At 57.5% G+C, this 12,258-nt stretch overlaps 1 protein-coding gene across 1 annotated transcript in view; it reads left to right on the top strand.

The window, feature by feature from the left end:
- Positions 1–11,683, top strand: part of ARID3B (AT-rich interaction domain 3B) — a 28,547-nt gene extending 16,864 nt beyond the window's left edge. Inside the window, exons 5-9 of the mRNA XM_082290586.1 lie at positions 2,545–2,728; positions 4,677–4,936; positions 5,069–5,326; positions 7,567–7,662; positions 8,696–11,683. Of these exons, the coding sequence (XP_082146712.1) occupies positions 2,545–2,728; positions 4,677–4,936; positions 5,069–5,326; positions 7,567–7,662; positions 8,696–8,874 (977 nt within the window). The 3' untranslated portion in view covers positions 8,875–11,683. The remainder of the gene's footprint in view (positions 1–2,544; positions 2,729–4,676; positions 4,937–5,068; positions 5,327–7,566; positions 7,663–8,695) is intronic.
- The last annotated feature ends 575 nt before the right edge of the window (positions 11,684–12,258 follow it).

Here is a 12,258-nt window from a genome sequence, read left to right as displayed (position 1 = left end):
TCCAATAAAGGCAGGCCTGGGGGAGGAGAGGGCACCGATCCCTCTGGAAAACACCGGGAATTCGCCGGGCCCGAACCCCGACTCGCTCTCTGCTGGACCCGTGGGGTGGTACTTGGGGCAGTGCTGTAGGGAAGCATGGAAAATGGAATTATTCCAGTAGGATGGGAGCAGTCCTGTCCCTGCTGTAGAGTTTCTCAGCTGTACAAAGAAATTTTATATGTGTGGAGGGCGGCAAAACCAAACTTGAGGTTTTATCTCAGTGGGTAAATTTATATTCTCAATCTAAACATATTTAGCTTAGTTTGTAAGTGTGTGTTTCTCTATAAATCCCTGTTCAGCCGAGTTTCTAAGTGTGTGTTTCTCTATAAATCCCTGTTTAACCGCGTTTATAAATGAAATTTCAGGGCACTTCGGCCCTGTTTGAAAGCAAAGCTGAGCGAGGGAAGGTGTCCCAGGGCTGCTGAGGTGCCTCGGGGATGTCAGGGTTTGTCACTGTCCCTGCTCCAGCTGGGAGCAGCTCCCAGGAGGTGTTCAGCCTCTATTCCCTGCTGATGCAGGTGAATCTGGATGAATGATCTGTGCATTTCCCCAGCTGCTCAGCTGGGGCAGTCTGGAGAAGGGTGAGATGGGGGACGTGAAGGGGCAGGTATTTGTCAATAATTCTGTGTGAGCAGCTGAGCCTTATCCGTGGGCCTTCCCTTTCACTCTCCATTGGGATGAAAGTCCCTGCTGGGCAAGTTCATGCTGTTCCCTCCATTGGATTGGGGAAACTCGGGTGGCTCTGAGTGGGGGGAGAGGGGCTTCATCCCCCTCCAGCCGAGCGAAGGCTTTGCTGCTCTGGTTAATGACTGAAAGAAGGGGCGTTTTGGGGTGTAAACCCCAGCCCTGGCTCTTCCTGGAGGCTTTGGAAGGAAATATTTCCCTGTTTTCCCTGCGGCTGCCTGGCTCAGCTGATGAGTGACAGCTCGGGCCGGTAACTTGATCATTCCCTGATTCCCAGGGATCCCGTGCCTCTGTCACCCTGCTCCCGGGCTGCCACGACACCCCGACACAAAATGGAGGCTCGGGGAAAAACAGAGCAAACCCAGGATTTTTGGGATGGAGCCACAGGCAGTTTGGAGGGTTTGGAATTCCCTGTGTGCTCCCGAAATCAGGGATTTCAGGGATCTGCACCCCTGAGGTCAGGAAGGGGATGTGCTGCAGGCTGTGGGATCGCCGCTCCGTGGGCAGGGAAAGGCTGCTCGGATGGGAGAAGAGGATGGCATTGATGCAAATGGATGGAAACCTGATCAAGCTGCTCCTGGATGCTTTGAGTTGGCGGGGTTTTCAGCCCTTTAAAGCTGCACAAAATGGGCTGTTTTATCCAGCATCTCGTTAACCTGTGGGAATTGGCAGCACGAGCTAATGCCTAACAGGCTTCCCAAAGAAAAGGCAGGGAAAAAAATCCCCCGTGGATGGGTAATGAGGACAGCTGCAGGGCCGGGCTCCTTTCAGTGCACGGAATGAGCCCGTTTATAAGGGCCATAAACGGCTCCGTGCGGGGCACCGGGGGGATCCGGGGCTGCCAGCAGTGGCACCGGCCTCCCCTTGGGACTGGGGATTCCATAATTGTCCCTGCCCCCCTTCCCAAACCTTCCTGCCAGGGTCGGGCTGCCCATTGTGGGGACAGGATGCTGCCCTGGGCTGGGCGGCCCTTTGATCCAGGACAGAGTTTTCCCAGGCCAAATAAAAGCTCTGCCACATCAGCTTTTCTTTATTCCTTCTTCCTCTCCGTGCCTAAATCTCGTTAGTTTGGGCTTTAGCGCTTTCAGGAGCTGCCAAAGGGACACTGATGGGTTAAAAATCAGATTTTCCTCTGCGTTAACCTGAAATATGACAAAACTGAGTGGGAAGGATGGAGCAGGACCTGGGTTTGGGATGCTCAGAGCTGCCGTGGCCTCATCAGGGAAGTGTTTGGGAGCACGTTCAGGGAAAAGGAGTGGGAGGCTGGAATCTCTGTGTGAGCAGGGGAAGGAGCAGCCTTTATTTACCTCTCCAGGTTGTTCCAAGTGTGAGGGAAGCTGGAGTTGTGTCTCCATGGGGGAGAGGTGTTCTCTGGTGCCAATTCCCTCGGTTCTGCTGTTCCCAGGCAAACAGCACAGCACATCCTGGGAAAGCTGAACCTCCAGGAGCTGCTCAGCCCCTCCCCGAGCACAGCCGGGATTTTTATCCAAGGGTTTTAACCCTGAGCTCATAAAACTGATTCCTTTGTGCCTCGGATTCAATAGTCCCAACTTCCCCTCTTTCTATTTCGGGAGCCGCAGGTTTTTATTGGTCTGGTCATTCCCTTTGCCCACAGGAAAGGGTTTTCCACGGAAAGGCCATGCCCTGTGGCTGCTCTCCCCTGCTTCATTTACTCATCCATGGAGAGGCCTCGAGCCAGGCTGCATATTCCCTGAATTCCCTGTTAGGAGAGAGATGGATCCCCCCCCACAAGCTGCCCGTCCCCTCAGCCTCTTGCCATCCCTGACTCCATCCTTTCCGTGCTCCTTTTCTCCCCCGCAGGAACTCCCATCAACCGGATCCCCATCATGGCCAAGCAGATCCTGGATCTCTACATGCTCTACAAGCTGGTGACCGAGAAGGGCGGCCTGGTGGAGATCATCAACAAGAAGATCTGGAGGGAGATCACCAAAGGCCTTAACCTTCCCACCTCCATCACCAGCGCCGCCTTCACCCTGCGCACGCAGTGAGTTGGGAAGGCCTGGAATTCCCATCTCCTGCATGGAATTCCCATCTCCTGCCCCTCCCTCCATCCCCGGCCATTCTGTCCCCTCAGGGCCCTGTCTGTCCCTCCCAAGAGGAGCTCTTGGCACAGGGAGGAGGGGGCTCCTCCTGGTGATTTAGTGTCTGCTAGCACTGGGAATCGGGAATTCAGCACCTCCTTCCTGTAAGGATTGGTCTCCTGACCTGCAGCGCAGGATTGGGGAAGAAAAAGTGGAATGAGCAGAGGGAAAAGACTGGTGGGAGTGAAGTCCCTGTACAATTGAGCAGAGTGAAGCTGTGCCTTAGCAATGAAGGGCTGGGAATGCACTCCCAGCTCCTGTGGAGACTCAGTTTTTAGGGGAGTTTTTAGAACCCCAGAGAGGGAAGCTCCTCACTGTTCCCACAGACTGGGTCTCCTGCAAACCTGTGGGCCAAAACTCCTCCAAGGGGGTAAGGCTTGGTGCTGCTCAGTACAGATGCCTTGGACAGGGGTAATTCCTCAGAATTCCTTGGATTAAAGTGTTGTGGTCCGAGATCTTGGTTCTTAGGATTTCAGATTGTCAGTTGTGAGGGAATTCTGGGAGATTTATAGAGGGTATTTCAGTTGTGAGGAAATTCTGGGTGGTTTATAGAGGGTATTTCAGTTGTGAGGGAATTTTGGGTGGTTTCTAGAGGATATTTCAGTTGTGAGGGAATTCTGGACGACTCTGTGAGGATATTTCAGTTGTGAGGGAATTCTGGGTGGTTTATAGCAGATAATTCGGTTGTGAGGGAATTCTGGATGATTCTGTGAGGATATTTCAGTTGTGAGGGAATTCTGGGTGGTTTCTAGAGGATATTTCAGTTGTGAGGGAATTCTGGGTGGTTTCTAGAGGATATTTCAGTTGTGAGGGAATTCTGGGTGGTTTCTAGAGGGTATTTCAGTTGTGAGGGAATTCTGGGTGGTTTCTAGAGGGTATTTCAGTTGTGAGGGAATTCTGGATGATTCTGTGAGGATATTTCAGTTGTGAGGAAATTCTGGGTGGTTTATAGCGGGTATTTCAGTTGTGAGGGAATTCTGGGTGGTTTCTAGAGGGTATTTCAGTTGTGAGGGAATTCTGGATGATTCTGTGAGGAGATTTCAGTTGTGAGGGAATTCTGGGTGGTTTCTAGAGGATATTTCAGTTGTGAGGGAATTCTGGGTGGTTTCTAGAGGGTATTTCAGTTGTGATGGAATTCTGGATGATTCTGTGAGGAGATTTCAGTTGTGAGGGAATTCTGGATGATTCTGTGAGGATATTTCAGTTGTGAGGGAATTCTGGGTGGTTTCTAGAGGATATTTCAGTTGTGAGGGAATTCTGGGTGGTTTCTAGAGAATATTTCAGTTGTGATGGAATTCTGGGTGGTTTCTAGAGGATATTTCAGTTGTGAGGGAATTCTGGGTGGTTTCTAGAGGGTATTTCAGTTGTGAGGGAATTCTGGATGATTCTGTGAGGATATTTCAGTTGTGAGGGAATTCTGGGTGGTTTCTAGAGGATATTTCAGTTGTGAGGGAATTCTGGGTGGTTTCTAGAGAATATTTCAGTTGTGATGGAATTCTGGGTGGTTTCTAGAGGATATTTCAGTTGTGAGGGAATTCTGGGTGGTTTCTAGAGGATATTTCAGTTGTGAGGGAATTCTGGGTGGTTTCTAGAGGATGTTTCAGTTGTGAGGGAATTCTGGATGATTCTGTGAGGAGATTTTAGTTGTGAAGGAGTTCTGGATGACTCTTCCCTGCCCTCGTGGCAGCAGTAGTAGGTAATTGTGTAACGCTGAGCGCATCCAGGCTGAGCTGTGCTTCATCCCCGAACTCCAGAGCCCGCAGATCTGCTGAGGGCCTTGGCACGAGTCTGCCTGCCCCAGTGCTCGTTGCTGTGGTTCCCTGCAGCGCTGAGCCCTGTCCCTCTCCCCAGGTACATGAAGTACCTCTACGCCTACGAGTGTGAGAAGAAGTCGCTGAGCTCCCCGGCCGAGCTCCAGGCCGCCATCGACGGCAACCGGCGCGAGGGGCGGCGGCCCAGCTACAGCTCCTCCCTGTTCAGCTACTCACCCTCCACACCGGGGCCTCCTTCCCTGCTGTCCCCCCCCAAAATCCGCTTCCCCATCATCGGCGTGGCGCCGGGCAGCGGGACCAGCAACCCCCGGGTGTCGCCAGCCGCGGCCGTCAGGAAAGGTCAGCTCCTCCCGCCCCAGCCGGGCAAACAGCACGGCTGTGCTGGTGCTTTCCATGGTATCCATGGGGATGTGGGAGCCAGGGCTTGGGACTGGCTGCAGTGCTGGTGTTGAGTGACCCCTCCTTCCCCAGGCGACGGGGTACCCCTGACCGTGCCCATGCCAAACCGCATCGCCGTGCCAGTGACCCTGGCTGGCCAGCAGGCCACCGTGGCGGCCAGGACGGCCACCCTGGAGCAGCTGAGGGAGAGGCTGGAGGCGGGAGAGCCCCCGGAGAAGAAGGTGCCGCGGATGACGGAGGAGGAGCAGCGGCTGGTGCAGCAGGCGCTGCAGCGCAACCTGTTCAGCATGGCCCGGCAGATCCCCATGAAGATCAAAATCAACGGCAAGGGTGAGGCACAGCGGGCAGAAAGCTGCGGGGCAGCCAGGAGGGACGGGCTTCCAGCCAGGAATGTCACACACACGCAGAGGCTGGGGCATCATCCCGGGCAGAGGGCATGGCACGGAGGTGTTCAAGTGGTTTTGCTGGGTTTTCCTGCTGGGTTTATTCTCCGGCTCATCCAAATCCGGCCTGGATTCAGAAGGATCTCTGCCGTGTTCCCAAAGCTCCAAGCTGGTCAAACCCCCCCTGAGCCCTGTGTCCAGCACAGGAGGTCACTCAGGGCCCGATTTGTGGGCGGTATTTCAGTTGTGAAGGAGTTCTGCGTGATTCTTGGAGGGCGTTTCAGTTGTGAGGGAATTCTGGATGATTTACAGACTCCCACCCCCGCAGAACTTGCACCCCCTTAACTGATGGTGGAGGCAACAGCTCTGTCCAGGCAGCAGCTGCAGGAGCCTGGGGGAGATGCCCAGGTTTCAGGAATCCTTTCCCAGGGACTGGGATGAGCCTGGGGGAGATGCCCAGGTTTCAGGAATCCTTTCCCAGGGACTGGGATGAGCCTGGGGGAGATGCCCATCTTTCAGGAACCCTTTCCCAGGGACTGGGATGAGCCTGGGGGAGATGCCCAGGTTTCAGGAACCCTTTCCCAGGGACTGGGATGAGCCTGGGGGAGATGCCCAGCTTTCAGGAATCCTTTCCCAGGGACTGGGATGAGCCTGGGTGAGGAGCCTGCGCTCAGGGCTGTGAGCAGGGCAGGTGATCTGCAGCCACATCTGCACAGCCCCAGGGCAGAGAAGAGCTGCTGGCAGGGCTGGGCCAGGAGGTCACATCCAGGCAGTGTTCATGGCCTGGGAAATGCTCTCCTGAATGCTTTGGGAGAGGGGAAGGTCCGTGCTGGGCTAGAGTGGCTCCGGGAGCTGGGAGAACCCCAGCCCCAACAGCTGCCACCTCCAAAGCTTCAGATCCATGGAAATGAGAGGCCTCAGCCCCCTGGGCGCTGCAGGTTTGGGAGGAGGCACAAGGCCAGGCAAGTTTGGCACGGCTTGGAAGAAAGGGAAGAGCTGTTCTTCGTTTGAGGTGCTTGGCCACAAATAAGGATGGGAAAAGTCAAAGCAGATCCCTCTGACCCAGCAGCAGCAGCAGCTGGGATTGGGATTCCCAGCTCCTGGCAGCTCTGCATCCACCTAAATGTCACATCCAAACCAAAATTGCCAGTGGAAGGGAATACGGGTTTTATCCAGCGATGTTCGTTCCCTCTCACCCCACTTTGCTTTCACCTCAGGCTTCCTAAATCCAAACGCTGGGAACAGCTGCAGTCCCTACAAACAGGAAGGGGCTGGGCCCTGCAGATTCACGCATGGGATCCCCACCTTTGTGAGCTGGCTGGGGGCAGGGCTGTGTCTTCTGTGCCCTCATTTTCCCCACTGCACCACAAAAATCCAACGGAGCTTTGGGAGGTGCTCTGAGAGGTGCTGTTGATAAGCACAGCGTGGCTTGATAACAGCATTTAGGTTCAGTGTTAATAATGTGGCGTTTTTAGGGGGGTGTGGCCTTGCTGCCCTCCGTGGAGGAGCAATCCCAAAATCCGGGCTCACCCTCGTGGAGGTTCAGGAGCTCCTGGAAGAGTTTGGTGTTCAGCTCCCCTCAACCACCACTGCAGACTCAACCCCTGCTCTGCGCTGCTGCTTCCCGAGCTGCCCATCGCTGCCCAGGCTGAGGATATGGAGGAAAATCCTGATTTTCATGGAGCATCCCTGGGTTTTCCCTCCCTCCAGTGGCCGCTGGAGCTGCTGCAGTCCGAGCACAACAAGCCACAGCAGCTCCCAGCCACCCAAAATCCAGCTGCGAGTTAAACATGGGCTCATCTGGTGTGTTCCTTGGGAGGGGAATGGGAATTTGGCCCTCAGGGAAGGAATTCCAAATGCCAGTGGGCTCCCAGCCTCACCGAAGCACTTCAGCACCTTTGTAGCCTTGTCATGGGATGGTTTGAGTTGGAAGGGACCTCAAAGCCATGGGCAGGGACACCTGCCACTATCCCAGGGTGCTCCAACCCCCATCCAGCCTGGCCGGGGGCACTTCCAGGGATCCAGGGGCAGCCCCAGCCGCTCTGGAACGTGGACATTGTGCGGTGGAAAAGGGGGCGACAAAAGCGGGGCTGTGCTCACCTCTGGGGAGTGCAGGGAATGGGATCTTGCCCTCTAAGGAATGGGATCTTGCCCTCTAACTCTGCCTCCCTCCCTTCCTGGGACAAGACAAGGCCGACTCGGCGGCGGCGGCGCTGAACCTGTCCCCCAACGGCATCGGCAGCATCAACATGTCCGTGGAGATCAATGGCACCACCTACGCTGGTGAGAGAGCCCAACTGGGAACGGGGGAGCCCAACTGGGAATGGGAGAGCCCAACTGGGAATGGGGGAGCCCTCCTGGGAGCCCAACTGGGAACGGGGGAGCCCAACTGGGAATGGGAGAGCCCTCCTGGGAACGGGGGAGCCCTCCTGGGAGCCCTCCTGGGAATGGGGGAGCCCTCCTGGGAATGGGAGAGCCCTCCTGGGAACGGGGGAGCCCTCCTGGGAATGGGGGAGCCCAACTGGGAACAGGGGAGCCCTCCTGGGAATGGGAGAGCCCAACTGGGAATGAGGGAGCCCAACTGGGAACGGGGCAGCCCAACTGGGAACGGGGGAGCCCAACTGGGAACGGGGGAGCCCAACTGGGAACGGGGGAGCCCTCCTGGGAGCCCTCCTGGGAACGAGGGAGCCCTCCTGGGAACGGAGGAGCCCTCCTGGGAACGAGGGAGTCCTCCTGGGAATGGGGGAGCCCAACTGGGAACGGGGGAGCCCTCCTGGGAACGGGGGAGCCCTCCTGGGGTCAGGATGGGTGGGATGGGGTGGTCCCTGCTCAGTCGCAGCAGGGAGAGGCGATTCCTTCGCTTGGTGTCAGTGCTGTAAAATCTGAGGGAAGGGTTTTAAAAGCTCTCTGGCAGTGTTGGCAGGAAGGAGCATTATCCCTCTTCTCCAAGGAGGGGCTTCCCTCGGCTTTCCCAGCAGGAATGTCCCCTGCGCTCCGCTGGAGCAGTTTCCCCTCTGCAGGTCCCACCCGCGCATCCTTGGGTCAGTCCCAGGTGGGAGGCCTGGCCCTGCCTGGCCCTGACCCCAGCGGGAGCTGCTTCCCTGCTCCGAAGGCAGAGGCCATTTGGGATCTGTTTTCCTTAGGGACAGCATCCCTGTGCCAGGCTCCAGTGCCAGGGAGCGCTGACTCGGGAGCGCGCTCGGAGCCACACCAAGCCCTATCCCCGAGCCTCTCCCCACCGGGACGGGATCCACGGGGTGGGAACGCCTTCCCTTTTCCCAGCCGTGCCAGCCCCTGACCCGCTGTGTGCCCACAGGGGTGCTGTTTGCCCAGAAGCCCGTGGTGCAGCTCCTGGCCGGCTCGGGCCCGCAGAGCTCGTGCAGCAGCAGCAGCAGCAGCAGCAGCAGCAGCAGCAGCAGCTCCCACTGCTCCCCCAGCCCTACCTCATCGCGGGGCACGCCCGGCGCAGAGCCCTCCACCAGCTGGTCCCTCTGACGGGCACTGTCCCAGCCCGGCTGGCTCCGAAGCAGCCGGGCAGGAGTGCACAGATACCTCATCTCAAGGAACCTGCTCTCATGGCTGGCCAGCAACAGGAGGATGATGATGGTGGTGGTGGTGGTGGTGGTAGTGGTGAAACCTTTCCATGCCAGCGAGTTTTCCTTCATCGTCTCTTTGTCCGGCATTTTTTACTTCGTTCCCCCCCTTTCCTTCCTCCCTTTTGCTCTTTGTTCCTCCTCCTCCTCGCAGGGTTTGTGGTGTTCCCGTGGAGGGGGGGCACACCTGGCGTTTCTCAATCAGGGATGGGCTCCAGGGCCGCGGGTCCGGGCGTGGCCAGGACGTCACCAGGGCAGGGAAAGGGCTGGAGCTGGGGCAGGGACTCCTGGAATCCTGGAACCAGGGGCCACGAGGGCTCTTCCCACCCACAACTCCGTGTTTTGACAATCCTGAGAGCCGGGGGGGTGCCTGGCCCTATCCTCCCGTGGCAAACTGCTCGTGTCCCTTCCTGCTGTGTCCTCATGGGAGGCTCCCGAGCGTCCTTGCTGCTCCTGTCCTCAGTTTTGGCACCATCAGCTGCTCGGTCCTGCCTGGTGCCACCTCACCCATCCCGTTCAGCCGAGTCCTGGATGCCCCTGAGTGTCCTGTACCCCCTGAGGAGCTCACCCCAGTGACACTGACAGCCTGGGCTTGCTGGGGCTCCGTGTCCTGCCCCTCCGCCCCTGTGGCAGCGTCACCGGGGTTGGCCCAGGCTCCCTGGGGCAGCTCTGGAAGCTCTGCAGGGCTGAGCTGAGCACAAGGGGTTGCTGATGGAGCCCAGCTGGGCACCTGTGCGGGTGCTGCGGTTAATGTGACCCACGGGGGATTTGGGGCTCTGAACAAACCCCCTCAAACTGTTCCCGAGCAGGGGAGACCCCCTTGTCTGCGGGGAGGAGCAGAGCACGGGGAATCCAGCCCCTCCTCGGCCTTTTCCTGGGGTCCCCAGCTGGAAGCAGAGCTGGAGTTCCCTGGCTCCATGGAGCAGCAGCTCAGGTGGCCTCGTGCTGTCCCCGTGTCCCTGTGGCCTTTCCCCAGCCCGGAGCCACTCCCAGCCCCGTCCCCCTGCCCTGGTGACATCCCTCCCATCCCTCCCGCCCTGGTGACGTCCTTCCCGTGCTCCAGGCCCAGGTCAGGTTTTTTGAGCAGATGAAATACCTCAGATATGTACTTGTTGTTGGGTTGGTTTTGTTTGTGTTGGGGTGGCTTTTTTAACCTCTTCAGGAAGTATTGGCATATCCTATCGCTTGGGGGTTTAATAGGCGGGTTTGCTGACTTTGTGTTTGCTTCTATCCATTTCCACTTTTAAATCTATCACCAAAGACAGGAGGTTCAAACAAGGCTGAGCGAAGGAGCAGTGGCTTCCCCACCCTCCAGGCCAGCAGGAGCCGAGCTCCAGCATCATCCCAGGACATGTGCATGGCAGGACAGCAGGGAAAAGGGCAGCAGCGGTCTCGGCCCTTGGATCTGTGCGCTGGCCTCGCTTCTCCCGGCTCCGGGCTCTGCCCTCGTGCTGGTTCGTACGCCATGGCCAGGGGCTGTCCTGCCCCCGCCGCCCTGAGGACTCTCTGGGATCAGAAGGTGGGAATGCACATGTCCTGAGAGGGATGCTGCTCCCAGCTGCCCCATCCAGCTGCCTCCAGAGGGAGCGGTGCCCTCCCCGGGGGCAGGGGAGGCCGGGCTGAGCCCGCAGGCTCCACGGCATTTCATCCTCGCAGACTCCCGGAGGGTTTTCCAGCCTCTGGGACTCGATCAGATGATTTTTTTTCCCCCCCTTTTTTTGTTTTCCTTTGGTTGTTTTTTTATTTTATTCGGGGGTGGGGTTGGGGCTGTTTCCTCTGAGTGGGACTGGGGCACTTTCTGCTTTTCCCTCTGCTCTGCTCCCCAGCCCTGGGGAGCAGAGGCTGCTCCGGGGTGGGGTTGCTTTGTCTCACTTGCTAACGTTGTGTTTTCTTGCACAGAAAGGCACTCGAATCACTGAACTGCTTGGACACTACTAGAGTATTAATGTTTATAAGCTTTACTCAACCTAGACTGGAACTAGCCAGGGACTAACAGATTGTTTTGTATCCAATTCAGGGAAAGAATCAGGTCGGGAAGCGTAACAGATACCTCAGTTAAATAAGCTGCAACAATAAACTGGTCCTTTCCCAGCCCAGGGTGACAAGGACCATCCAGACTGTGAAGAGTTAACCCTTTCCCTCAGCCTGGCTTTGGCCCCGGCAGCCTGAGCTGCGGGTCTCCTGCTGAGCTGCCAGGCTTTGGGTTCGGGGTGCTGGAAACCAGCAGCAGAGCGGGGGAGGCTGAGCGGGGGCCGCCCCAGCCCAGTGTAGTACTCAGGGTTTGATGCTGCGAGTAGGACGTTCCCGAGGGCAGTGCTCCGCTTCGCGGTGTTGCTCCATCCTCCCCCCCAGCTCCGCGCACCAGCCGCGGGCTTGGCAGCGAGCAGCCAAAAACCCCCCAGCTTGCTCCCAGCGCAGCCTCCGGCGCTTCCAGGGGGCGAGCGGCATCCCGAGCGTGCTGCGGGGCTGCGGGGCAGGCTCGGGGTGAGCGGGAGGCTGCGTGTGCCCGCTCGGCTCCCGCGGTCAGCGCGGCCGTGTCACACCGAGTCCTTTCGGCCGCTGCGCGGGCGCGTTCCCGGGGGACTGCGATCAGATGTTCTCCTCTCCAAACAGCTGCAGCAGCCTTGCTACTAGTTTTTCTTACCTATTTAAAAAAAAAAAATAAAATAAGTAAATAAAAAACAAATGTGATAGCCTAGGCGGTGGATAAATACCTCAACGTCTCCTTTCAACAAGTGTCTGTATATGTTGTTGTTGGGTTTTTTCTATCTTACAGGTTATCTGAATGTTTATATTCCAATAAACTTCTACCTCTTCACACCGTGACCCCCACGCCTGCTTTGTGCCCCCGGCTGGCTCCCTGAGTTTAAGGAATTTCCAGATATTCCCGGAGGCTGGGGCCTGTCCTTGCAGGGGCCCTGTGCTCCCAGTTTGGAGCTGGGCTGGGTCCCCGTGGGCTGGAACGATGGCGCTTCCAGCCTGGATCCTGACGGGAACCACACGGGCTCTCCTTTCCCAGGTGTCGCTGGAGCTGTCCCCGCCCCTGTCCCTTACCCATCTCCCAAATCCCTCCTCTGTCACCACCTGCTCCCCACAAAAGGCACATTTAATGCCTCCCCGCAGCTTCGCTGTTTGCACAGCGCCCGACGCTGTTTTTCCAGTCATTGAACCAGTTCGGCGGCGGGAGGGGAGCTGTTCCCCGTCCCTGCCGTACCAGCCTTGCCGATGCCCCGTGCCCGCATTTGCCTTGGCCGGGGGCCCGCCAGTGTGAGCCGGGCAGCGGATG

Source organism: Coloeus monedula, assembly GCF_965178545.1.
Source record: "Coloeus monedula genome assembly, chromosome: 14".
Classification (NCBI taxonomy): Eukaryota; Metazoa; Chordata; class Aves; order Passeriformes; family Corvidae; genus Coloeus; species Coloeus monedula.
The sequence above is the reverse complement of the archived record's forward strand: the minus strand, read 5'-3'. Positions and strand labels throughout refer to the sequence as shown.